Source organism: Anopheles arabiensis, chromosome 3 (assembly GCF_016920715.1).
Source record: "Anopheles arabiensis isolate DONGOLA chromosome 3, AaraD3, whole genome shotgun sequence".
NCBI lineage: Eukaryota > Metazoa > Arthropoda > Insecta > Diptera > Culicidae > Anopheles > Anopheles arabiensis.
The window spans coordinates 94,928,819-94,953,558 of NC_053518.1; the positions used below are offsets into that span (position 1 = coordinate 94,928,819).

General features: G+C 49.0%; 7 protein-coding genes across 15 annotated transcripts in view; 3 read left to right on the forward strand and 4 right to left on the reverse strand.

Moving 5' to 3' along the window:
• The window catches only part of LOC120902523 (low-density lipoprotein receptor-related protein 1), an 81,306-nt gene extending 67,198 nt beyond the window's left edge, over positions 1 to 14,108 (reverse strand). The window contains exons 1-3 of one of the 7 annotated variants that reach the window (XM_040311342.1): positions 13,647 to 14,108; positions 12,906 to 13,558; positions 11,791 to 12,669 (exon numbers count right to left, since the gene is read on the reverse strand). In XM_040311342.1, coding sequence (XP_040167276.1) covers positions 11,791 to 12,250 — 460 coding nt within the window. In that variant the 5' untranslated portion in view covers positions 12,251 to 12,669; positions 12,906 to 13,558; positions 13,647 to 14,108. Of the gene's footprint in view, positions 1 to 11,790; positions 12,670 to 12,905 lie in introns of all 7 variants that reach the window. The other 6 variants (XM_040311345.1, XM_040311343.1, XM_040311344.1 and 3 more) reach the window with 6 other exon arrangements.
• A 537-nt stretch (positions 14,109 to 14,645) lies between these two features.
• Positions 14,646 to 16,044, forward strand: LOC120901362 (protein Rae1). Its single transcript, XM_040309231.1, has one exon. The coding sequence runs from the start codon at positions 14,801 to 14,803 to the stop codon at positions 15,884 to 15,886; it is 1,086 nt and encodes a 361-aa protein (XP_040165165.1). The 5' UTR covers positions 14,646 to 14,800; the 3' UTR covers positions 15,887 to 16,044.
• Positions 15,962 to 16,730, reverse strand: LOC120901366 (NADH dehydrogenase [ubiquinone] 1 beta subcomplex subunit 3). Its single transcript, XM_040309237.1, has 2 exons — positions 16,600 to 16,730; positions 15,962 to 16,438 (listed from the first exon to the last, which is right to left on the reverse strand). Exon 2 carries the CDS (start codon positions 16,427 to 16,429, stop codon positions 16,094 to 16,096), a length of 336 nt encoding a protein of 111 aa, XP_040165171.1. The 5' UTR covers positions 16,430 to 16,438; positions 16,600 to 16,730; the 3' UTR covers positions 15,962 to 16,093.
• Positions 16,599 to 19,390, reverse strand: LOC120901361 (protein aurora borealis). 3 transcript variants are annotated; one of them, XR_005739292.1, is made up of 4 exons: positions 18,363 to 19,390; positions 17,799 to 18,297; positions 16,968 to 17,733; positions 16,599 to 16,899 (listed from the first exon to the last, which is right to left on the reverse strand). XR_005739292.1 is itself a non-coding variant. In XM_040309230.1 (4 exons), exons 2-4 carry the CDS (start codon positions 19,047 to 19,049, stop codon positions 17,201 to 17,203), a joined length of 1,719 nt encoding a protein of 572 aa, XP_040165164.1. In that variant the 5' UTR covers positions 19,050 to 19,135; positions 19,246 to 19,390; the 3' UTR covers positions 16,868 to 17,200. The 3 variants fall into 3 exon arrangements, 2 of the variants coding, with proteins under 2 accessions (XP_040165164.1, XP_040165163.1); XM_040309230.1 differs by having other exon boundaries at positions 16,868 to 17,733; positions 18,363 to 19,135; positions 19,246 to 19,390; XM_040309229.1 differs by having other exon boundaries at positions 16,868 to 17,733.
• A 231-nt stretch (positions 19,391 to 19,621) lies between these two features.
• Positions 19,622 to 20,338, forward strand: LOC120901364 (peptidyl-prolyl cis-trans isomerase-like 1). The gene is made up of 2 exons (XM_040309233.1): positions 19,622 to 19,789; positions 19,865 to 20,338. The coding sequence occupies exons 1-2, from the start codon at positions 19,710 to 19,712 to the stop codon at positions 20,310 to 20,312; spliced, it is 528 nt and encodes a 175-aa protein (XP_040165167.1). The 5' UTR covers positions 19,622 to 19,709; the 3' UTR covers positions 20,313 to 20,338.
• Positions 20,339 to 20,495: 157 nt separating this feature from the next.
• LOC120901360 (sorting nexin-14-like) lies at positions 20,496 to 23,305 on the forward strand. The gene is made up of 7 exons (XM_040309228.1): positions 20,496 to 20,741; positions 20,803 to 20,935; positions 21,000 to 21,858; positions 21,946 to 22,234; positions 22,294 to 22,533; positions 22,595 to 22,776; positions 22,852 to 23,305. The coding sequence occupies exons 1-7, from the start codon at positions 20,629 to 20,631 to the stop codon at positions 23,238 to 23,240; spliced, it is 2,205 nt and encodes a 734-aa protein (XP_040165162.1). The 5' UTR covers positions 20,496 to 20,628; the 3' UTR covers positions 23,241 to 23,305.
• The window catches only part of LOC120901363, a 35,314-nt gene continuing 33,870 nt past the window's right edge, over positions 23,297 to 24,740 (reverse strand). Inside the window, exon 4 of the mRNA XM_040309232.1 lies at positions 23,297 to 23,993. Within this exon, the coding sequence (XP_040165166.1) occupies positions 23,781 to 23,993 (213 nt within the window). The 3' untranslated portion in view covers positions 23,297 to 23,780. The remainder of the gene's footprint in view (positions 23,994 to 24,740) is intronic.

Sequence of the window (24,740 nt, forward strand, 5' to 3'; positions counted from 1 at the left end):
GATATCGTACTAAGAAGGCTGTCGATACAGGTAATGTTATAATAAGTTGCTTCTACACACCAAACGCGTCGCGTGTCTTGTTGAATGAAAATTTAATTATCATACCCTCAATGGACGGTACAAGCACACACATAGTGTGAGAAGGATTAAGATAACATAATTTTCTCAAATCAATTTATGCTAACAATTCTCTTGTCTCTGTACCCGGCGCAAGACGAGTTGTGCTCGTGTTTAGTTAGTCTGACGAGAGGTTTTATACAGATTAAACAAGTACCAGAATTCCTTGCTTCACAATACACACGTTCATTCTGCACCTCGTTTTCACTTATCAACTTTCCCCCACCGCTACCAAAGCTAACATGTTTTCGGGAGGGTTCGTTTCTAAATTAGCTCACGAAGGCAACCACCGTCAAGAAAAGGTAAACATTGGTGATATCTAGAGCCCACCGCTCGCACGGTACATTAGAGTACTCGGGGTCTACCAGTGCCCCGTACACCACCTGCAGGTAAGCAGCCGGATGGAAAGTGTCACTCAGACGCAAAGGATAAAGTTTGGAAATCGCTCGGGAAGCGGAGCTCGCCGTCCCAAACGTACCTATCAGTTACAGCATAAGCAGTAGCGGCGCCACACCGCAACAAGATGCCAACAGCAAGTTATTTACCGACCAGGGGGGGGGAGTCAAACCGACACAACCCGGAAACTGGCAGCCGTTCTGCTTCTACCTCCAATCTCGGCGCGCAAGTAGATTGCGCAAAAACACAGCGTGATAGAAGCACGACCCGCTTCCCAGGCGGTAAGTTCGTCACAGTCTACCGACGGTGCGTCACAATAGTCGAGCGTCAAAATTTGTCCAGCATTCAGGTTGACCCCGGTGGTTCAGCATCGTTGCTCGGGCGGGTGAGTAAGACACGCGGTCGACCAAAAAAGGCGTACTGTGCGCGGCGGATGTTTAGGAAGGTTGTGTTCTAAACCCCAGCCAAGTAACAGAGTTACGGCTACGATGCTCATGACCCACGGAGGTGCGTGATAAGAGCTTGGGCAAACTGTACTGTTTCACTTCTGGCATCAACCACCACCACCATGATTCTCAATGAGTGACTTTAGCTGCCACTCGCTACATTTTGGTCGTACTGGCGTAACCGGCATTAATTAAAAATTCTTCAAATCCTCTCGACCGAGAAGCAGCGCTCGGAGCGTCACATTACGCCGGCACGAAAAAATAGCAACTGAAAGCAAACATTCTTATAAACTTGCCGGTGCTACTGTTTATGGTGCTATTTCGCTTTTGTTTTGTTTAATAGTTTATGTGGCTAAAATGTACATTATTTCCTCTATGGAAAGCGGTACAAAGTCTTGCTTAAAAGGATTGCGGTGAGAAACATTTCACTTGAATTTTATTACCAGCCCAGCCCGAAATGAGTCAAGGCTGTAGTCACTATCGCGTAGGTTAGGTTAGGCTGCTTCCATGCCATCGCAGCCAGGACACACTTTGGAGCAGTTTTGTGTCTGCCTGGGAGGTCGTTATCAACGATCGATGCCCGGACGCATTTGTCTTCGCAAGTCAGGGAAGCTACTGATAAGAAACCGTAAGCTTGCTGCTTGTTGTTGCATATTGGATTTTTTTGTTGCTTGTACTACAGAGCAAAACTGCCCAAGAAGAACATAGACGTTAGAAATTGCTCAAACAAAAGACGTACTTGTGTACATCATAGGCGAAACCCTTCCGAACCGTATCTGCGCATTTGATTCTTCGGCAAAGTATCGTCTTGGTTACTTTGCTCCTGCTGCTACTCCAGCGGCAATTCTCTCACGACCTCCTCCGGACTTATGCGACTTAAATCAATTGAATCCAATTGAAAATGCTACCAAGCAAGAGCTCGCGACCCGCTCAAACTTTGACAAAGAAAAACGCGACTGCACCAACGCAAGCAGCGCCCGAGCACGTGTGACGGTGGAGGATTGGATGTACCGAACAAGTGGAATAGTTACTTGGACCGATACTTACAGCTGATAGAATAATTGCCTACTTGAATCTCACTCAACTTCTCGGCGAATGCTTCCATTTCTTTGTGACACATATTTACAACTACTTGTACAGATTCCATTCTCAGTGCGGGTAAAACGTAATACATCTTGAGAGTTGAAGTTGTTGTAGCTGAATTGATTACCTTTCTTCTCGCTGCGCACGCCGAGCTAGTATTTGACTTTAGTTGTGTAATACGCAACGGAATAAAAGAGAACCGCCACTCCGGAAACAGTCATACAGTTTTTCACTTCTTTCCCTCACTACTATTACATGGGCAGATATACACACCGAACACCATTTGTCAACGCTGGCGCCACTCATGCCACACGAAGCTTTCGAGGGCGCACCGACGCCGATTTTGAAGCGCACAATGGTTCGGTTTGTGAATATTTAAATGGATCCATTTTGCTCCGTCAAAGGCCATTCCAATTTCACTCGACAAAAGCATCGCTCACAAACGCGCCCAGCCTCGCAGCCACGAGTGCCGAGGCGGGAACGAAAGGGAAAAAAATGTGTATTTGTCCTGACCACAAAAGGACAAAAGGATGGAAGTTCTCCGCATCCAATTACAGCTTCCCTCAGCCCCCCCCCCCTCCTCAAGCGACCTCCCTTCTCTATGTGCCATGTGTTTAGCTAACTATGCTTCCCTCACACATGCCCTGTTAGCGGGGAAGGAAGCTATCAGAGTGCGGTTGATGGTGGAGGGCCTGTGAAATGCATGAGTGTGAGCGAGCGAGGTGGCTTTGTAAGCATTCGGATCAGAATTTATGTGATCATAGAAGAGCTTACGACAATACAAAACCACCACGCACGCCGAGAACGCCACTGTGCCGAACGTCGGTGGCCTACCGACACTAAACATTTTCCACCAAACGCACGTCCCTTTTCTTTTCCTTCTTAAAAGGGGAAAGGCACAACAACACACACAAGCACACTCAACGTGTGGGTCTTGAATTGAAGGATGTGCTATAACATGCTTCGACGGGTGTGGACGGTGCTGCCTGGAGAATGCTCGGAGCAGTTAACAACCCTTTTAGCATCACACAATAGGTGTCAAGAATTGGGCAAACTTTTCGGGCTATGCGCTTATAAATACACAGGGGAGCATCAGAGGAAAGTGGTGGGTGGTGAAAAGTTAGACGATAGTTTTTTTTTCAATACCGTACATGTCGACCGTGCGATCATACACGTTGCAATGAATGGCGCTTGCTTCAGTCGGCAACCAAACGGCGAATAGATCCGTTATGCAATTATTTGTGTGATGGATGTAGAATCCGATATCGAGCTTGATTCATACCAAACATTGCACAACGTGTGTCCACCATATATGTGTGTGGACAGCTTGGTGCGTCTTGGTTTAATTACTCACCGACCAAACAAGGACTGGCCAGTGATGTGGTAAGAGTTCTACCCATTCGGTAAGCACGTCGCTGCATATCATTTGCGGCGGCTTAGTTTGGGATTTCTACGCTACGGTCCCCACGGGCAGGCAGCTGACTAATGGATGGACACGAACGGATGCGTCATCATGCATTCGATTTTATTACTTTCGCCTTCCGCTGCTGCTTCTGCTTTTTGGTTCAGGCAGAACAGCTGATAAATCAAACTCCCTACACTTTACTAACGTGTGTGTATGCGTGCTGTCGTACTTCTTGTGTGCTTTCCGATTGACGAACTCGATTTAAGCATGATTCGGTTTGTTTCTGATTCACACTCAGCAGACCGTGATGATGAGTGTATGAAAGATATAATCCACTGCTACCACACTGTAGCTCTTCTAGCAGCAGGCTAAAAGTTGTTGTGGTTAATAAAATAGTGTACCATTCAAAGTGGAATCCATCCAGTACCAAACATAAAAGACACCACACCCGGCTGGACATTACTGCTGGCAGCCTAATGGTGTCACGTTCAGTGCCAGTGAGCTGCAACCGGACAACAGAAGCCAACCTCCTCTCGTCCATCGAACCAATCCCCAGTGTGCGCCGCCCCACACCGATGGAGATTAAATTTCACCCGAGCAAGTCCGTGACACAACCGAGCCGTCAATCGGCGATGGTGTCACATTCATCACCCAGAGCGGCCCGAGTTTATTGCATTCGCTTGTAATTATGGATGCATGATGTATGGGCAGACGCGTTCGTGCTCGTGCAGAGCGGTCTGTGTATTATCGGTGACTTCACTCTTGCTGAACACTCGCTACGCTACGAGGTGTATGGTTCAATTCTACTAATTAACTGATGCATTCTCTGTCGCTTCTCATTCGCCACAGTCGTCGTCGGACGCTTGCCAGAACAAACGGAATAAAAATGTACATCGTCTGTTAGATGCTGGGATGTGTTGGAAGTATTCGATGGATGGTTTCAATTGATTGAGACATATTTTGTTTTTGAAAAATAAAACAGTATTGCCCTTCAAAGCCGACGTCATCTAAACATAGCTCTTAATAACCGATACAAAGTCGAGTGGAGGCTGCCTTGATTCTGTAAAGCCATATCTCAAGTAGCTTCAAGGGCCGGACGTTTCTGGCTTAAAAAAAACCATCAAAATTAAAAGAACGAAGTGCAGCAGACGAAATCCAACATGGTTGTGGTTTGGGGGTTGAACAATACAAACCATTCCATTCCCTTTTCAGTACACTTTTTCTGTGCTATTCAATCGACAGAGAGAAAGTTATGTTCGCTAATCAAATGATGCCTCAAAAGTGTACGCACCGCCACCACCAACGGAAATAGATTTTCGTCCCAAAGCAAACCATGTGCACAAGAATGGGAAAATTCTTTTGAACCGTCTTTTGGACCACCATTTACTTGAACAGTTCTTCATCGCGTTGGGGTTTTCTGTAGCACACAAAGGACTGGGTATCCGATGTAACTCATTTCATACCTCACATACGTCACACACACACCGGATGTTAGGGTTGGTGTACAGTCACACACGCTACTGGATGAGCATATTTTGTGGTAGAGTTGAAGCGAAATCCCTCCAACATTTCCACGGGACGTGCAACATACTCTGCGAAGGGATGTGAGAACCATCGACCATACACACACACACACCCACACATCCATCCGATTGTTGTCCATTGTCCTGGTTGCGATGGAAAAAGGCATGAAATCCGTACCAATGTGGGTGACGAGCGATCCACCAAAACCACCAAAACCCTATTCGCACGCTGACACTAACACGTCGTGTGCTACTGATGGTGATGATGATGATGTTGGTCATGTGATGTGGTGGAAAATTGATACAAATTTGATGTCCGCTTTTTGTCTACCAAAATGTATCTCCGACTCCGTCGCCATCACCGCCCATTCCCCGCCCTATATTCTTTGCTTTGGGCGAACAATAAAAGGTCCAGGACTTTCATTCGCTTCTTCTGTGCTGCAAACGGCACACACAGCACGACACCGGTGAGTGCAGATGATGGGCGATAGTTGTCTGAATCGGACTGGGCTAGAGTGTGCATTAGTGAGGGGTGAAGACGATGAGGACGAGTGCCATACCGAATGGAGTGGACTGGAGCAGGCGGAAAACCCCGTGCGGTGATGGGAGATATTCCAACTGATTGGGCTTTTGTTGGGAGCGACCGAATTTGAATAGATCCATCACTTGCGGCGCTGAAGTAACGTTCAGCTCGGTGTTGGCAACCCTCTGACACATGGATCTCGTCCATCCGTCCGTCCGTCCGTCTTCGCCTTCGGTTCGGGGGCATCGGTCCGTTCAGCAAGGTAATCAAGGACTCCCGAGGGAATGGCAGGGAGAGGGACGGCTGGGTCGGACGTTGATACCGGGAAGAGGCACCACCGATGTGCCAGTTTTCCATTGACAGTGAAATTGTAAAGAAATGGGAATGCTCGAGCTTGATTTGCTGGAAGCAATTTAACCTTCATTGGTTGTGCCGGCGGCTTTGCCTTTCGTTGGGGCGCCATTTTGCCAGCAAGGCAGAACCGCACCTACCACAATAAGGTTTGCTAGGACGATCGAGCCGGAAAACCTTCCATTTGGTTTGATCGCTGTTGCAGAAGTAGTGTTGGTTGAGGTTGACTTCATGTTGCAACATCTGCGAACGGTTGTAGCCGCAGCCAGGCGGCGGCCAGGTATGTTGGCGTACAATTGCTGATCAATCATCAAGCTGTCATATTGTCTTTCGGTTCCCTTACGCCCTTATGTACCACCACAAATTCCCAACCCGAGCGTGGAGCACGTGTGTGTGTGTATGTGTAGGGAGTACAATTTTCCGCCTTTATGACCCATTCTGCAGTCGCCGTCTAATGTGAAAAGCAATCAATGTTCAATTATTATGATGATCACCACGGGGCGACGATTGGAAGGGGCGTTTCATTTCATTAATTAATTCTGCCTTTCGCCCAAACACAACGACAGCGAGCAGCGCCACGGCAGGACAAATTGTGATGCTTCCAGCTGCTAATTACGATGGATGATGGTACTTGTATAAGCATTAATCATCATACGATAAGCAGTTGCTGGGGTAAACATCGAACGCAGAGAATACCCATTTTCCATTTACAATTTGTCTTCGCTGCCAGACAATCTCGCCCTCACCCTCGGTGATGTTAATTCACGATGAAAGCGCATCAAGAGTGAAAATTGATAGCACCCAGCAGTACGAAAATGCGTCTTTGTAGTACCGAATCAATAAAAAAAATCGGAATCAATTGTTCGCAATCATCAAGCCCTCTTCCAATGCGACTCTACTCGAACAACATCTGACTCAATTGCTGCAATAAAGCCACCGCTGCCCTCGACTTACTTTGATTTTGTCTGACACCTTTTTTGGATTACGGCATCGTCGATCGGAGGGGAGAAAAACAACGCCTCGTCGACCGGGAAACTCGCCGATATCCGTCCCTTTGCCGGATGAATTCGTTTTATTTAATGGAGATAATGTACCTCATTGCTCGGCTAGTGAGCCGACCGGCAGCGCAGTTTACACGTGTCATCGAGGCGCAATATCATCCTAGTCAACACATCACCATCACCCGCCACCATCCGTGGCAGAGAGCACATGTAACATGTAATCCAAGAGGGAACGAAGCCTGACTCGTGGCGCCAGTTCCTAAATGGATTCGGCAAAGTGGGGTGCAAAAAATAAAAGACAAGCATCCCACCGGGCGGCGCACACACACTCAAGACACACGTAGGGCGCCACCATGGGCACTCCCTCCCCGGCAGTCCCACAGCCGGGGTCTTTCTCGTTCGAACAGTTTTCTTTTTTTTTTCCTTTTCTTCCGAATCCACTTTCACCTGCTCCCGCTGGGGAGGGATCTCCACAGGAAAGCGCCAGGCCCGGGGAACGACAAACCATGGCCCTCCCGCGTAAGCATGGTTGAAATTTCCTTCATTTTCATCGTTGAACAAGCGCGGCATCCGAGCGTAAAAGACGTATTAGGAACGGAAGGAAGTGGAAAAAGACTCCATGATTTGCGGGCGAACAATCTACGAAAATTGATTTCGCTTCCGTTTTCGACCGTCGCCGCTGCCGCCGCCCAGTCCTTCCTTTCGTCCCATGGTCGCCGCACCGAGACGTGCGCGTGAATGAGGAATGCGTATGTGTTGTGGCGTAGCATGTCGCGGAACAGGGGGGCAAAAAGGAAGGAAAAGCGAAACGGGAAGGAGTAAAAAAAACAACAACACTGATTTGCCGTCCCCGCACACAGCACACACCAGACGGGCGCCATGCCAAACGGGACGAACACACACACACACATTTACCCCTCAGCATTCCCGATTGGCGCTCCGGCCTGTAATGAGGTACACGTATCTGTTCATTCTTTCTTCCCCTCGTTCGGGGGGAGGCTGCGCCTTGTGGGAAAACGAGGAACCCACTTACACTGGTGGCCACGGTCGTCGCCGGGGACACGCGCGATATTTGTTGTTGTTGTTGTTGCTTCTTCATCACCGGGCGAGCACGAATGGCGGTAAATCCGATTGGGAAGAAAATTATTGAGCCGTGTAGGGAACATCATTTACGGTAAAGGCAGCTTTACCGCCATTTCCCGGTGGTGCAATTTGCGGAGGATATTTCGTCCGGGGTATCCGGAAGGGGGGGGGGTCGTTTTGCACACATCATCTATTTATCATTTAGCGTTCCCAGTTTTGCGTATCCGAACGCGGGGAACATTTTCGCAAGTTATTACAATTGGTATGTTGAACACACTACAGCGAAGGCCAGTTCAGTTAGGAGCATAACATGTTTCTTGGACTTTTTTTTTGGGTCGCCCCTTCCCTAGACGCGCAGAACAATAAAACACACCCAGACAGATTACACACTGTAGATTACCACGTTTACCCTCAGGTGTGCAAACAGACAGACCCCTCGAGAAGCATTATAAGGTCACGGGGACCATTTGCACGGAGGACAACGTGAGGGGATTGTTCCCGTCTACCAGAAGAGGGGAGAGAGAGTGTGGGAAGCGATATAATCTGTGAGCACAGATGTGTATGTGGTGCCCGTCAGCAGAGGGGCATATGCACGGTCTTATCGTAGTGTCCCCTCGCGTTCCCAGGACCCTCCGTTTCGCTCACCGTGAACTCAGTGCGCTGAAACATGGACACAAAAACCTTCCAAAAGTGCAGACACTCTGTGCAAACAAATGATTCCAACCGACGCAGCCGTTTCCAAATTGCATGGGGCGCGGGCTGGTCCGTCCACCAAACAAAACATATCTATGATAGTGGAAGTTTTTCACTGGCAAAGCGCGGTATTGAAATATATTCATCCGGCTTCCATTTAGCACACATCATGGTACACATTTCCTCCATCGATCAACACTGGCACTGCCGCTTGGCCACGGATAGAACTGGCAGATTCAATAGACTTTGCCCCAGCAGACAGCCACCATCATCATCATCCTCATCAGCAGCAGCAGCAGCGTCAGAAACCGGCACACAAAATGGATTCATTTTATTCCGCTGCCATTGCATCAGCAAAAATTCCACACATTCATCCCCCGACCCCCGACAATTACGCGGCATCCAAATAGGATTATGAAGCGCTCCTGCTGCGCATCCTCACGTTCCACCTGTTACGCGCAACCACTAAGCGTTGCACGGTGCTGCAAACTATTCGTGCGATAAAATTTCGACAAACGGCCGTGGTACTATCTACCATTTTCACCGACTGGTTCAATACAGCCTTTTAAATACGCACAGAACCACCACCCATTACACATTGATGCAAACGGGGGTAGTAAATCACTTTGCGAAAATCACATAATCGTAATCGGCTTGTCTGGCAATAGCAGTGCTGCGGTGTGTGTGGTGTTGGTGGTCGGCAACCTATTTGACCATGGAAAATAGCATCAAAATTTGTGATATGAAATCACATTTTGTGCGGCGATGTTCGTGACAAACAACAACTATGTAAAGGGTTTGTCGTTTGCGCTGTACCGGGGAGTGGGCTTCATTTGGTTGCTGTAACCCCACGCGGTCTGTAGGTAAAAATGTGCGCGCAAATCCAATTACACAGCGTTCGGCAACGTGGAAAATGGAATTTTCAATTCGGTTACTGCTTTTAAACGATCACGGTTGGAGCAATGAGCTGCAGAGTGCATAAATTCTTCGCAGAGGAGAAAATAACTTTCAGCCATTTTTTGGGGGCACGTTTCTTAGAACCATCATCAAAAGCAGCAGCCACCATTATCCCAAGTGACATACGGGACGGGATTCGATGTGAAATTTGAATAACAAATTCAAAAAAGGGGGCAAAAACTTACAGATCGATTCCACTACTTCGAAGTCGCCCGTCCTCCCGAGAAGTTCGTAGCATTAATCTACCCTTTTTTTACACAGCCGAAATCACACACACCAAACCGTACATCATATCGTTCTCGAGCGTGAGCGTTCGCTTTCGTATTAAGATTATGGGCACGTTTCCTCGAAATAGAAAAGCGCAACCCCCTTTTTTCGCGTACTACTTCCCACATCCAAGAACGGAAACCGAACCCAACTCAAACCCGAGCGAAGGTGAATGAATTCTGCCGAAAATTGGAATACATGCATGCATTACACATGATTGCCTTGGCGCATGGCGTGCCCGCGATCCGCCGCTCGCGGTAAGGTGTCAAAGTTCGTTTACCGGCAGCAGGAAAGGGAAAACGTAACTTTTGTTGTACGTAAGATTGCGATTTGTTTGGGGTGTTTGGCGCTTATCTCGCGGCAATGCACACGACACGTTTCCCCCCTCGGCTCACTGGATGATCCTCATCGCAGCGCGATCAATGGTCCGACCGCTTGGGAATCGATGTGACGGATGGTTGTGATTAGAACGATTGATTGATTCCTCGTGCGCCCTATCATGCCGTCAGTGTGTGGGCTGGTGTGTGTGTGTGTGGCGTATGCCCTGGTGAACTACATCGCTCGTATACACCGGCCCCAGGAGGGTTTGATTGCGAACGCGCCCCGGTACCGATGGTCGGAGGCGCTCGCTTGCTCTCGCGGGAAATATGCTGATAAGACTGGATGTTCTCGGCTTCCGTTTGCGAGCTGTCCCATCGCCGGTCGATTTCGGGACGAAGAATGTGTTTGTAAATTTTGTTCCTGCTGCCAGCGCTGACTGACACAGCAACAACGTTATATCATAATTCTGGGATGATTGAACTCAGAGGACACAAACAAGAGGGCAAAGAGTATCGGTCTGACGGTCTTCTCGCAAGGGCTTTCTTTTTTTTTTTTCTTGCGTCCATCGTGCCATGAGCAAAGTCTTATGCCGAGCCAATTTGTATCGCCAGTGACAAATAACTTAATCTAGTTAGAAAGAGTTTGGCGAACCAGCCCGACAGGACCTCCTCCCTCTCACAACTCGCCGCAATGGGGATACATTTGCACCAATAGTCTTTTTGTTTTACTTTGCCAAGCACATCGTCTACTCCGCGAAGAGTGACAAAGAATGGTTCAATCCGGTTCTCGAGGCCAGAACTCGGGGGAAACAAAAAAAGGAATTGAACAAAGAAAAACAAACCGCAATATAAACATCGCGCAAACATTTTGCGTAAAGCATCGAAACGAAAAAATAGAAGAAGAAGAAGAAGAAGAAGAATAAGAGTACGCGCTACTCCGTAAAGAATTTGCGCACAGAAGTTGAACTCAAATTTCAAGCCTTATTAAGAACGTTCGCGGGGCAACGCGCAACACACTCGCGCGCGTTGTTGTTTTTCGCTGCTGCCGTATCTCGAGGGGCATTTTTACTGGTAAACACGCACACCACACGGCCAGCAAAAAAGCCTGGCCCATCTCAGCCGGCAGGGGCCACTTCCAACCGAGACATTAAGGTTTTTTCGGTTTTTGATGGAAGATTTGTTTTCGTGTGTGCTAAGAGCGAAAGCGAGCTCAAGGCAGAGCTCTGGCGTAAGAGAGGGAGAGAGAGAGAGAGGAACGGGTGCGCGTATGTAACAAGCGGCGTTCCATCCAGGTGATCTCATTGCGTGTCTTTCTGAAGGAGGGAAGGCATTGGATTATTGCTTTTCAAGCAGCAAATCTGTTTGTACGCTAACAAGCTGCTTCCTAATTCCAGCTCGGTGTACTTAGCCGCGTTTTTTTTTCACTCTCTCGCTTTCGTTGCTTGTCTTCGTGCATCTTTGGGGTTTTTTTTTTCTTAAGAAAAAGGGGCCTCCTCTCCAGCCACGCTCGATCGAAATGCTAAAATATTTGTACGTTTTTAAATTGCTGCCCCATTACAAGTTGGCTGAACATAAATATTTTTTTCTTAGCTCAAAAAAAAAACACACACACACACTGAACCTACCTTGTGCTTCCTCGGGCGATGCTAAGGACGTTTGTTTCGGTCCCGGTTTCTGCAGCGAACGGAGCACACGTCGATGATCGGAACCGGTTTCGGTGGCCTTCGTCCATCGGGTCGATGCTGCACTTGCACCTGAAATTTGCACACTGGCAGTGTCGGGCCCGGTCAATGACACACCCCCCACCGCCATCACCGACGTGGCCGCCAACAGTGCCAGCGTGCCAACGGCAGCCAGCAGTCGCGCGTTGGCGTGCGCCCGACCACCGATCCCCGACGCACGGACGCAACCATCTCGCTGGCCTTGTCGTTGGCGTTGCCGCTGTTGTTGTGGTTGTTGTGGCAATGGTTGTTGCTGTGGTTGTTGTTTTTGCAGATGATATTCTGCGGCCTGCTCTCCCTCCCAGCCGGCGACAGAACGAACGCCAGGACGGGAACGATCACTTCGCCCGCTGGCGTACATCATGCTGGCGCCTTTTTTTGCTCGTCACGTCGCGCGTCCCGACGCCGGACGCACCAACACCACCGCCCACCGGCCCTCCCCCGTCTCCACCACCTCCCCTTGCTTCCGCACGACAGCAACACCACCTTTGCGCGATCGCTTTTCTTTGGCGAACTCGGGCCGCCGCCCGTTGTTTTACGGCCTGCTTCCCGAAACTGCCCTTGGCACAGGCGCACCGCGGCACTCGCGCACGGAACCGATATCGGCGTCGAACGGTGGCAGAACAAATACACGCACGCTACCCGCTCACATGCATACACGACAGCACCATCCACCGCGATTGCACACCTTGCAATTTTATTTTGTGTGCTCACTTTTTTGCGTACCTTCACGCTACGCAGCACTCTGAGCCAGCAGGCTGGCAGCAATCATTACACAACTGGCTGAAACACACATTAGAAACAAGAATTTATTAACAGCACACACACAGACACACGCACACACATACGAAAAAAAACACGTTCATGAGACTTTGACAATCGTATTTTTGGGAATGCTGAAGCCACAACAATTTTGGTCACAATTTGTTCACGCTTCGTTCACTCGTTGCTACCCTTGAATTGTTTCGTTGTTGTTACTGGGCAAGTACGACCACGATTAGGGAGAGTTTCAGACATACGCTTGTCGAAAAAACACCCAAACGGCATCTAAAGCTTCGGCGCACACAGAGATTGAACTGATCGAAAACACGCAAATCGCGCAAAAGAACGGAAAGCGGATTTGCTCTCCTTCTTCGCGCGCGTGCTGTGTTCCTACTCTTCGCGGCACGGCCGTTCGCACCCCTATCCCATTCGCGTGCAGCCGTCTCCTTCGCGTGCGGATGCTGCTGAGATGATGCGCGAACGGTGATGCTGCTGCTGCTGCCAGAATGAAAACTCACACTCATACATAAACAGAGAGAACGAGAGAGCCAGAATGAGAAAGACAGGGAGAGAGCGCGCGCGGTTGTTAAGGAAACGATCAACGGCTACACAGAGAGGCAGGACCGCCGCGGCGGTGCGGTTCTTCTGATGATGGTTCACACAGCACCACGGACCAACACAAGCAAGCATAACCGCGCACGGGTACACCCATCGATTGATGAATGGCTGTGGCTATGTTGCTGTTGCTATGTTTGATGCCTGCTGAGGGCAAGCTGGGCAAAATTTTAATTGACGCCGTTCACGAACCCTCTCGGAACTGGGCAGCGGGACGGAAGAGACAGGTAAGTGTGAGTTTTTTTTTCTTTCTAAGGTACGCCAATTTTCGTGGCCTTGGTGCCACAGACAGGAACTGTGCGGTAAAAAAGAGCAACAGCAGACGGTTAAGCCGGTGTTTATGGGTGTTCCTGGTCTACGTGCATTTTTTTTTAATTGCTCACCGTCCATGTAGGACTCTTAACTTGTTGGCTGCACACTCCTGTTTTCCCCGGCACTTTACATCCAATTTTCCGTTGAAAGTGTACCGAAACGGCAGCAGAAGCTCAGCATCGCAACATCGAATCAGAGATTTATGGTTCGCACAGTCACACACACGGGCGCGTTCGACTTCTTCCTCTTCTGTCTCGCACACGAGCAAGCAGCAAAGGTAAACAAAGGTGTCAACAAACCGCACCTGCCCCGTTTGGCTACCCCTAACGGCACAGCACACACACGGAAAGGTTCACTCGATTTCCCAAATTCACGAAACACAAGCGAAATCAGTTTTACAATGTTTGGTACACTTTTGCGTAGAAGAAATGCTAGTTGGCGGAGAAGAAATAGTTGCGCGGCGGTTTCTTCACCAGCACTCCTCGACGGACAGCAGCGGAATATGCTTGCTTCGATTCGGAAAATACAGCCATGCCGCCGTGAGTCCAAATTGAACTGTGTCGTTGTAGTGGTGCTGCGTAGCGTACGTATCCGAAGGCGGCCGAACCAGGCTCCGCTCGCTGTAGGTCTGTCTACACGAGGTACGTAAATAATTCCTGGCTCGTATTTCTATCTCAACGCTGCGTAAACACGTTTTCTTTCGCCTGAAGTAAATGTTACTCTCTTGAAGAGTTTTTGTTATCATTTTTTCTTTTATAGATTAAGTTTATTGAAGAAAAGGTAATAAAATCGATATATCTTGTTGCTAAATGATTCATACTGTGTTTCAACTACAGTGTCCAAACTAACTCATCTCTATTTGTAAGAGTATTTTTTCCATGATGCCTATCCAAAAAACGCAAAAATAATTATATCTCACAATCTTTCAAAGTAAGAAGCTGCTATAGCACGGCTAGGCTTAACATACACCGATAGTTAAGGCCCATGAAATGTATTTTGTCGCCTGGGTGGAAACCAAGATGTATAGAAGATATCGCTCATCGCTGTCAACGCATTTTGCCGGTAATTTCGGGCTAGCACGAACATACAACATCTGACAGCAAGGGAAAGAGCGTCATTCGGTGCGTGATTATTTGTTGATAGTGGAATTTGTGCATTTTCAACACGCCCGAAACACAAAACCTTCGCCCCCAGGAACCGTTGAAGCGGACATCCCTCCGGCACAATGTTTGGCACGCAAGCGCTCGGTGCCAACCCTGGTTTCGGCAGTCCGACGGCCACAACCACCACCAATCCGATGAAGGACTTCGAAGTAACCTCGCCGCCGGAAGATACGGTGTCGGCGATGGAGTTCAGCCCGGCAACGTTGCAGCAAAACTTTCTCATCGCCGGCAGCTGGGACTGCAGCGTGCGTTGCTGGGAGGTGGAACAGTCCGGCAAGACGGTGCCGAAATCCATCAAAACCATGGGCGGTCCGGTACTGGATGTGTGCTGGGCGGACGACGGCAGCAAAGTGTTCATCGCCTCGACCGACAAGCAGGTGAAGTGTTGGGATCTGGCCTCGGATCAGGTGGCGCAGGTGGCACAGCACGATGCGGCGATCAAAACGTGCCACTGGATCAAGGGCACCAACTACACGTGTCTGATGACGGGTTCGTGGGACAAGACGCTCAAATTCTGGGACACCCGAACACCGCAGCCCATGATGTCGATTCAGCTGCCGGAGCGCTGCTACTGTGCGGATGTGGACTACCCGATGGCAGTCGTGGGCACGGCAGGGCGACATGTGTTGATTTACTCGCTGGAAAACAAACCGACGCAGTTCAAGCAGCAGGAAAGCCCGCTCAAGTACCAGCACCGGACGGTGTCGGTGTTTCGCGACAAGAAGAAAGCACCGACCGGCTACGCGCTGGGCAGTATCGAGGGCCGTGTGGCCATTCAGTACGTGAGTCCGCTGAACCCGAAGGATAACTTCACGTTCAAGTGCCATCGTTCGAACGGATCGAGCGGCTACCAGGACATCTACGCGGTGAATGACATCGCGTTCCATCCGGTGCACGGCACGCTGGCGACGGTCGGGTCGGACGGAACGTTCAGCTTCTGGGACAAAGACGCACGCACGAAGCTGAAATCGTCCGAAACGCTGGACCAATCGATTACCAAGTGTTGCTTCAACAGCAATGGACAGATCTTCGCGTATGCCGTCGGGTACGACTGGTCCAAGGGACACGAATACTACAACCCGCAGAAGAAAACGTACATCTTCCTTCGCTCGTGCTACGATGAGCTGAAACCACGGGCCTCGAGCTAAAGCGCATTCGGTGTCAGCACATTTTTTCCTGTAAGGTTACTTCGTACATTCGAACGGCTCCACACGCTGGTTTGATTGTTTCTGCTACACCATAAGTTCGTTTATTCTTTGCGGCAGAATTTTGGAAATAAAATCTAATGCACGATAGCAACAAAGAACACCACCCGGATGGAGATGGGGGCCGTCTAACTCGTCAAATCTCTCGCACTAGTGATGACCGCTTCCATGTCCCTTCTCATCCCCATGACCATGGCCACCATGCGCGTGGTAGTCCACTCCGAGCGCATACTCGACGCCGATCGTCGCAACGAAGGCAGCAAATCCGAGCGGGAATCCCTTGAACAGGAACGTGATGAGCCGCGAACGGTGGGTCGAAAACTGCTTCACATTGTAGCGCCACACTTCATTTCGTAGCCACGGGTCCTTCAGGCCCCGGCGGGCCAGAGCGCGTTCCACTTCGACCAGTTCGGGCGCGTCGGCCACTTTGTAGATGGATGCATCCGGCACCTTGTACGGCGGTCCGTGTCCGTGACCGTGGCCCATCGTTTGTTCCTGGCAGGCGATTTGTATACACAACCCCCGTTTGACGTTCCAGTCGGAACCAGCATTACATAATTTAGATTCGGCGTTGTGGAAGAAAAACATTGATTTAGTTTCTACGGGCAATGAGGTGTGCCAACTCGGCCGTGCATTTTTGGGACGTTTGCACTTACCAGATAGATCCGGAATCGGCAGGAAAGCAATCAGTTGGACAAAGTTTGTTCAGAGATGTGAAGAGTTTTGCGATGTTCACCGGAGCCGCGACGGAATATTTTCCTCAGCAGGCCAGCTGTCAAAACAACCTGTCAAACCTGACAGCTTCGGCGGGAGGTGAAACATTTCAATCGTTCTATGAAATGTTGCACTCTGCTGAAACGAAGGACGAAAAAGGACGCAGGACATGCAGGATCATTTCGGCATCGCTTGTCGCAACATTGAGACTGTTCTGATCAACTGGTTATATTATTTACGTGCTGTATACAATTAAAAAAATGCGTTATCAACGTAATCGAGATTGATTTGTCTACAAGACGGTCCTTACACGTAATTGGTCTAACGAGCTATCTCCACCGCTAATTCAGTTCAGTGCGCACACACGCTTCGTTTGAGTCGGTTTCCGTTTTCCATTGCATTAAAATCATTAACTAAATATTGCGAAATACACAATTGAGCTATCAAATTAAGAATTTTGCTAGAGTTTTGTTGGCCGAAACGTTTTTTGCTTTTTGATTTCGTTCCCTAACGTAATGAGTCTTATGGCGATTAGTGACCACGTTACAGTCTTAAAGGAGAGGAACAATTGTTGGTATAGCTATTGACCCTGGGACCGGTGCCGGTTTTGTCTTGCCTCTTTCTTCCTGGAGTGTTCGAGAAATCCTCCGAAAGCATCGACACATCGGAAAGTTCATTCGCGTAGTCGTTACTTTGACTTTCCTCATTGAAACCACTATCAGTGCGATAGAAGTTTACGCAAGGCACTACATTTTCCGACAAGCCAGCGATTTCTTTTATCGGTGACAATGCTTTCATTGGAGTGGTGCGAGTATGACGCACCTCGCACGCACTATCGGTGGAATGGTTCTCTTCGTTACGATCCTTGTCCGAGATTTGAAGAAAAGATTGCGACAAATTCTTACGATTAGTGCGGCGTTTTTCCTTTCTCCGGAAACCCCGCAACGGCGTGGTGGAGTGCTGCGTCTGCTGAGAGGAGTCAGAGGATTGCGATGATAAGGCAAGGCTCCTTTCGCCGTCGGCCGACAGGTTTGCTTCCGCAAGTTCGTTTGTTAATTCAGTATGTTTTATCGAACCTGGAAGAAAATCGTGCAAAAGCAATCAAATAGTTTGATCTTATACCCGCAAGGCAATTGCTTACCACTCATGTAGTGACGGCTACCGCAAAGTTCCGGTGACATGTTGTCACTATGGAAAATGCCGGAAGGTTCCGGCGTACTGCGGTAAATAGCATCCGCGTCCGAATGGTGCAATTCGAAGGCTTCCGTTGGTGAAGGACTGGCCATGCTTTTCGAGATGGGCGACAGTGCACCGAACGAACTGTCCGCATCACTTTCGGGAATGTGATTGAGCATTTCCTGCGAGCCGTAGTACCGCGATCGCTTCAGATCCTGCTCACTCGCCAGCTCTCCCACCACCAGCACCTCGGGCGACTCCGGAGCAGGGCTCAAGGCTCTGAGATCGAAATCATCGATCGAGTTGGCGTAACGGCTCGCACCTCCAGCATCACTGTCGTCCGCATCGTCGTTCAGGGCGGATGTGTTGAACAGTTTTCGCCGCAAAGAAGCATCCCGTGCATCGTGATCGATGCTACTGGCCGAGGATTCATCCAGTGCGGTATCATGTTTCTGTTGCTGGTCCTGTAAGAGAAATCGTTTGTTTTTAATATAAACATCACCTTTTGTTAAAGCACCGCGCGACATACCTCGTTGTAGGTAAGATACTTTTGCAACACATCCTCTATCTCTTTTGGAAGATGCGGTGGGAAGGACAGAACCGTTTGGCTTATTCCATCGCGAACCTTTCGCTTGCTGGAAACAGCGCCACCACTGCTGGAGTTCGTGGAGGTGCTAGAGTCCTTCGACAGCACGATCTTCTGATTTCTTAAAGGACAGTCGATGGGGCTGGGCACTATGCTGTGCTCCTTAAAGTAGGTACTGATAGCGGCCTGCACCCTAGCCTCCGCGACCGGGTCGGGCGTTTCGATGAACTGCGTCTCGTGCGGTTCCACGTTCACCGGTCCCAGCGAGGACACCTCGTCGATCGTCCACTCGAACTGTGTGATGCTGCTGTTCTGCGGTGTGCTGGGTCGGTGGAAGAGCGAAGGGCTCCCGATCATCGGCAGATGCAACCGTTCGACCAGATGCGGTTCGAAGGGATTCACGATGCGGCCTTTAAATATGCGCGAAGGAGGAGTTTGTAGCACGGGTAGTAAATTGAATCGATTGCTGGTTGCGGTGTTGTTACAGCTGCTAGTGCTGTTCCGTGACAGCGAGGTCGGCGTCCTCACGGCCATTAGCGATGGCGAGGAGGCCATCGACGTTCGCGATGAGGTTCGTGCAAGAGCGCTTTGGAATAGCTTGCGCGGTGTTAAAAAGGCTTCCGACTCCATTGCTTTCCCGGGATAGAGGCGTACAAACTTCCAAATAAAGGCAGCCCACACAAAGCGGGGTAAAGGATTAGGGTTAGCACGGTACACTGTTAACAAATAAGCACCGATGGAAATAATGTGAGTTGGTGTGTGATGCGGAGGTGTAAGTAAACTGGTTAGAAAGGGTAAGCCACGCGTTTATAAACACATTTCGTACAATATTTAACTATATATCACAGTTACGACACGTATTGATCGCTGCGCCACAGCCGCTGGCCCGGCCGGTCGTATGGAATTGTTCGTTTGATTTTGAAAACGGAAAACCGTCAACAGATTTTCCCTCTGAAAATAGCACCGTTGACAGCTCACGTCGCACAGTGTGCTGCGATCATGCGAACGTGTTTGTCAGCGGACGATAAAAAAAGATCGAAAAGCTCTAGTTTTCGTTTAATGATACAAAATTAGAACGAAATAATTAAAATAAGTTGAAAACAAATGTGCAAAACAATATCCCGTAGAAATTTCTCGACAAAATGTTGTTAATATTGCAGACAAAAACTTCCGCCGACCATGGTGCAGGCGTCGACGTCAAAGACTGACAGTGTGGTTTGTTTATTTCCCACGGTTCCATAAAACCGACGCGCTTTTACACCAGTTTACAAAAATCCAAACATTTTAGTGATGCTCGCGATTCAAACGCCTAATTCCGGTGGCATTCCAGACAAACTATGGCAGCCGCATTTTGTCGCCTTTGAGACCACGTGAGTAGCTTGGCGGGGTGGGATTTCATTGTGTATTTTCGTCAACTGTTCAATGCTGTGTTGCTTTCGTCGTAGGATGGGAGAATTAACGATCGAACTGTATTGGAAACATGCCCCAAACACTTGCCGCAACTTTGCCGAACTAGCACGAAGAGGCTACTACAATGGGACGCAGTTTCATAGGATCATACGAGATTTCATGGTGCAAGGAGGCGACCCAACGGGAACCGGTCGGGGTGGTCAGTCAATCTACGGTGCCACGTTTGCGGACGAAATACATAGCGATTTGAAGCACACCGGTGCGGGCATTGTTTCGATGGCAAACTCTGGCCCGGACACGAACGGGTCGCAGTTCTTCATCACCCTCGGTCCGACGCAGTGGCTGGACGGAAAGCACACCATCTTTGGGCGCATTCACACCGGCATGCAGGTCGTCAAAAGAATAGGGCTGGTGGAGACGGATAAGAACGATCGGCCGGTAGAGCCAGTTAAAATTGTAAAGGGAAAGGTTGAAAAATACTAAAATAAATACGATCTTATCGAACTGTACCACGGTGTGTAATGGTGCTTCCGTTAAAACAATCGATTGATGCGGTGTTAGATGCTGCCGCCTGCGCTCCGAACTGGCTGCGTACTTGAGTGGTGTTTACAAACAATGCTGTCGAGAAGGGACGCTGAACAGCTGACTGGAAATGTCAAAAGGGTCAGGCAGTAGCATATTTTTTGCATAGAAATCATTTATCTGTAGGTGTGTACAGCTGTAAATTTCGTCTCGTGCACGCTCGAGCTGCTGATAAGAGTGGGTTCATCAAACGATTGGTCTATCCCGCGCATCGAGCATGCTGTTTTACCATGTGAAAGAGGTGTTGTTAAAATTTTATCAAGATGATATTGCTCGTGTTATTGCTGCAGCCGTGTTAACTGTTGCCCTCGTCTGTACGCTTTATGTGAGGTAAGGAACGGGGCTCTGGTCTGGTAGCTTCCGTATCTTCTAAACTTCCTACTGTCTATAGCTACATCATCGGTCTGACGATCCTGCTGTTCTTCATCCATGGCTGTGCGGCGGCAGTGTTTGTACTTAATCACAAGGAAACCTTCGGACGATACATCCAACGAGCGAAGGATTTCATCGGATTCAAGGATTATGTAGGTCGCTCTTGATGACTGTGCAAAATAATTGGTCCGCTAATCTGACCGCCCTTGCTTCCAGGATGCATCCAATCGTCACGAATGCGACGTCTGCGGCAACGATCGATGCCCACGGCATAACCGGAACGTGCTGGTGCCGAAACCGTCGGCAGGCTTTTACATCGAGCAACCGCTAGACGACGCAATAGATAGATTCTTCACACACATACTGGACAGCTTCATCCGGAGCTGGTACAATCAGGTAACGCCAGACGAAGAGTTTCTGTACCATTTGAAGTCCACCCTGCGCGATGCGCTCTGCCGTTTGGTGCTGCGAGCCAAGGAAATAGATGCACCGGGAGTGATAATGAACCGCTTGCTGCCGACCGTATTCATACACTACGAAATCATTGCAAAAATGTTGCTCGTAGACCGCGTTCCCATGGACAAGCTGGCAAAAACGTTCGTTATCGACGAGTATCCCATCCATCCGGCGGTACTGAACCGTGGAGCCGAGATCAACTATTTGCGCGGCGTAGCGAAGGTGCTGATTCCGAGGCTTTTCACCGCAGAAAATACGAGCTGCAAGATTTTCTTCAACCTTATCAAGGAACTGTTGACATTCTGGGTGCTGTTACCCATCATGGACGTTATCGCGGATCCGAATCTGATCAATCTGCTTATCATAATTGCCACAGATAAGCGTGCGAAAGATGGCACTCGTAAGGTGGGCGATGCGGCGAAAGTACCGCATTGCGAGAAGGTAAAAATTTTGGATGATTTCGTTGGTCGCAGTTTGCGAAAGCTAGAATGTGGTGTGCCGCGAGATGTAATGGTTCCGCAGGAAATTCTGTGGGAAGATAAGGACAAACTGTACTACTTTATGCAGTTTCTCATCAAGGAAGGTTCTGTTGAATTGTTGCAATTTTATCTGGATGTAGGTAAGGCAAATCGAACGAACAGGTGATATGTGAATAGTCAGTCTGGAAACACATTTTGTTGAACAATTTGTTTATTTTTCATTACAGATAACTTGAATAAAGAATTGGAAGATCCTCACATCACTACCGACCCAACGAAGCTATCCTCGTTGCACCAGCAATCGGAGAAACTGCTTCAAAAGTACCAATCGATGGTAAAGGCAGTCGACAGTCAGTTTGATGGTGAAGACACCACGCCAGTCGGTACGCTGACGGAAGCACACGAGCGAGTACGGCTAAAGCTGGAGGAAAAGTGGTTCAAACAGTTTAGCAAAACGTCGGAATATTTCAGCCTCGTTTACGGAGGTCGTGAAATAAGGGAACCACACGATAAAAGGTACATGTAGGAGAAATTGAACGTTAGAGCGCTTTACAAGCGGTTTGTGTGTTTTGTAGGGGAAGCGATGGCACGAGTGGCTCGGGAACGAAACTAAGCACCAAATTCAAGGAAGTTATCCGGGGAGCCGTTGATGGTGCACCGATAGAAGCCACCGAGTCGCCCACGGTATGGGACGCACTGAACGATGTCCATCCAAGCAACAACATTTACAACTCCGTCACACAGAAGCTGCGCAAGGAGAAAGGCCAAAGCTTGGATGTTTTTATGAGCACTTTTATGCATTCCATTGAGCAAAGGTAAGGCGGTTTGATGGGTTTTGGGGCGCAAAATGAAATAACATCGCATTACTTATTCCAGTCCCGACATTGGAGAGGATGTTGTGCAGGAGAAGGAACCGGTTAAGAAGAAAACCAAAATCCCTGGCCAGAGCGTTGTGTTTGGGGATCTGTTCGAGCTGAAGAAGGCATCAAAAAATACTCACACTACAACACTGCTGTCGCACAGTGTCCGCGGACCGTCGCAATGTTTCGTTTACATTCGTACGTACACAGTTGGGTGCATTTCTCAACAGAACATAAGCTTTAAGATTATATTTGTATTGCAATTCTCCACAGTGGTGAAGGTACTCAATGCGCCCTTCCTAATCGTGCGGCTGGCGCTGGCGTTTTGTTGCGTTTCGCGCAAATCCGTCGACACGCTGATCAACTCCCTCACGGCGAAGCTGATTCGGGCTGGCCTGAAAGAAAGCCGTCTAGCGTTTCTCATCAATCTGCTACGGGAGCACGTATTTCTGCGGAAGCAACCGGAACCCACACCGGCAATGCTGCTGAAACGGCAGCAAGAGGCACGAAAGCGCCTGGAGGACCTGCGGGGAGGGCTGGGCAATCTGGCCGATGTGCTGCAGTCGCCGGTGCTGAACAAACATCTAATGTATTGCCTGTTTGATATTCTGCTGGCGGAGATGTACCCGGAGTTTGACGAATCTCCGAGCGGCAAAGATTAGATGTACTTGTCCCTGTTTGAGGCTCTCTTGCACTACTGAATAAAAGTATGTGTTACGCTAAAATATTGTGCGCTTTCTTTCATTTCGGATCGTTGCCGGATGCTTCCCAACCGAGGCGTCTTTTTCTGATTGCTGTCGAAGGATATCGAATGCTACCGGCAGTAAGCAGGAAAAGACAAATCGGTCGAAAGACGGATGTGGTGATTACAACTAATCAAATCAGTACTTTGTAAGCAGCTCTAACTGTGTTTGCATTCCGTTGGGCGTTCGCTCAGTTGTGGCTCATTGACGTGTCATCCCCACAAGGCCATTAATTAACTCCTTCCACGTGCCGTCGATCACGCCTTGTTTTTACATTTGCAGCATGGTGTAGATCGTTTGCCTGCTTGTGGACTTCATTGCGTGTGCCATGTTTAAACCCTTCAATACAGTCCGGTCTATGTTCGGGGGCCGATCCTGCAAAGAGAGGAGCAGAATGCGAGAAATTCCTATAAAACTGTCACTCTGTGGAATCTTGAAGGAATGTGGTCAGCCCCGCTGTTAGTCAGCCAGTAGGGTTTGTGGGTGATAGAGCGCGTCATCTCTAGGGGACTGCTCGCTTCTAGAGCAGTCAGCAGTCGTCTCGCGGGATGGGCTGTTACTTTTACATTTACGACCATCGGTACACCCACAACAGCATAGGATTCCTTTAAATGTTATTGTTATGTCTAACGGGCGCACATAAACCACGGGCGGGGGTTGGGTATCGGGAGTCTGAAAGAGATGGGAAAATGGAGAAAGTTGGAAATTAGTTTGGGTGCACGAAGACTCCCCAAGAAGCGTGCATAGAAAAATGCATCTTAACGCTACTGGGAATGGTTCGAGATAATTTACGACCGCTTTTTACAGCACGGGCGGGACATCTACTAAACAGGTTACATTCTCGTGAGTGGGGATATCGTAGTTGTTCGGTTGAATGATGAATGGTTGCAATAATCGAGAGTTGGTGTCATTTTGGGAGACTCCCAGATGTAGCATTATACATTGTATATGGAGCACTTTAAACAATTTCCTTCTCTTGCACTAACTAAACATCAAACCATTCCAGAACGGTTCTTTGTAGTTTAACATATTGGAAAGATTTTAATTTACACCACCTCAAAATGATGGATCGTGCCATGGGATGTTTGAAGCAGGGTGCATGGCAAGACGTACCCTGGTTGGCAGAAAAGCCATAAAAGCTAGATCTCAACCTGTGCTGATGGTTTTATGTATATTTAATGTACTTCAGCCTGCCTTTGGATATGTGGCGCTCGTGTAAGGGGAAGGCCCTAAAGCGGCACAAGTAATGGTTCGTTGAATGACACCCAAATGGCCAAAAAAGGTTGGGTTCGGAAGGCGTCGTTCCTTGCGCAGGGCTACGTCTAATCTCTAGCCCCGACTTTGGGGAGAACGGACGGCAGGAGCTGATCTATTTCCTGCCCAGCCTTCCCACAGCCCGGCCGAAGGGAATGTGTAAGC

Excerpts from the sequence above, each read along its gene's own strand:
- LOC120901362 (XM_040309231.1), top strand. The coding sequence starts at position 14,801 with ATGTTTGGCACGCAAGCGCTCGGTGCCAACCCTGGTTTCGGCAGTCCG.
- LOC120901366 (XM_040309237.1), bottom strand. The coding sequence starts at position 16,429 with ATGGGCCACGGTCACGGACACGGACCGCCGTACAAGGTGCCGGATGCA.
- LOC120901361 (XM_040309230.1), bottom strand. The coding sequence starts at position 19,049 with ATGGAGTCGGAAGCCTTTTTAACACCGCGCAAGCTATTCCAAAGCGCT. Across the intron at positions 18,298-18,362 it reads AGTATCTTACCTACAACGAG|GACCAGCAACAGAAACATGA; the intron begins GTATGTCGCGCG and ends TTTCTCTTACAG. Across the intron at positions 17,734-17,798 it reads TAGCCGTCACTACATGAGTG|GTTCGATAAAACATACTGAA; the intron begins GTAAGCAATTGC and ends ATTTTCTTCCAG.
- LOC120901364 (XM_040309233.1), top strand. The coding sequence starts at position 19,710 with ATGCTCGCGATTCAAACGCCTAATTCCGGTGGCATTCCAGACAAACTA. Across the intron at positions 19,790-19,864 it reads TTTGTCGCCTTTGAGACCAC|GATGGGAGAATTAACGATCG; the intron begins GTGAGTAGCTTG and ends CTTTCGTCGTAG.
- LOC120901360 (XM_040309228.1), top strand. The coding sequence starts at position 20,629 with ATGCTGTTTTACCATGTGAAAGAGGTGTTGTTAAAATTTTATCAAGAT. Across the intron at positions 20,742-20,802 it reads GTCTGTACGCTTTATGTGAG|CTACATCATCGGTCTGACGA; the intron begins GTAAGGAACGGG and ends TACTGTCTATAG. Across the intron at positions 22,777-22,851 it reads GCAATGTTTCGTTTACATTC|TGGTGAAGGTACTCAATGCG; the intron begins GTACGTACACAG and ends AATTCTCCACAG.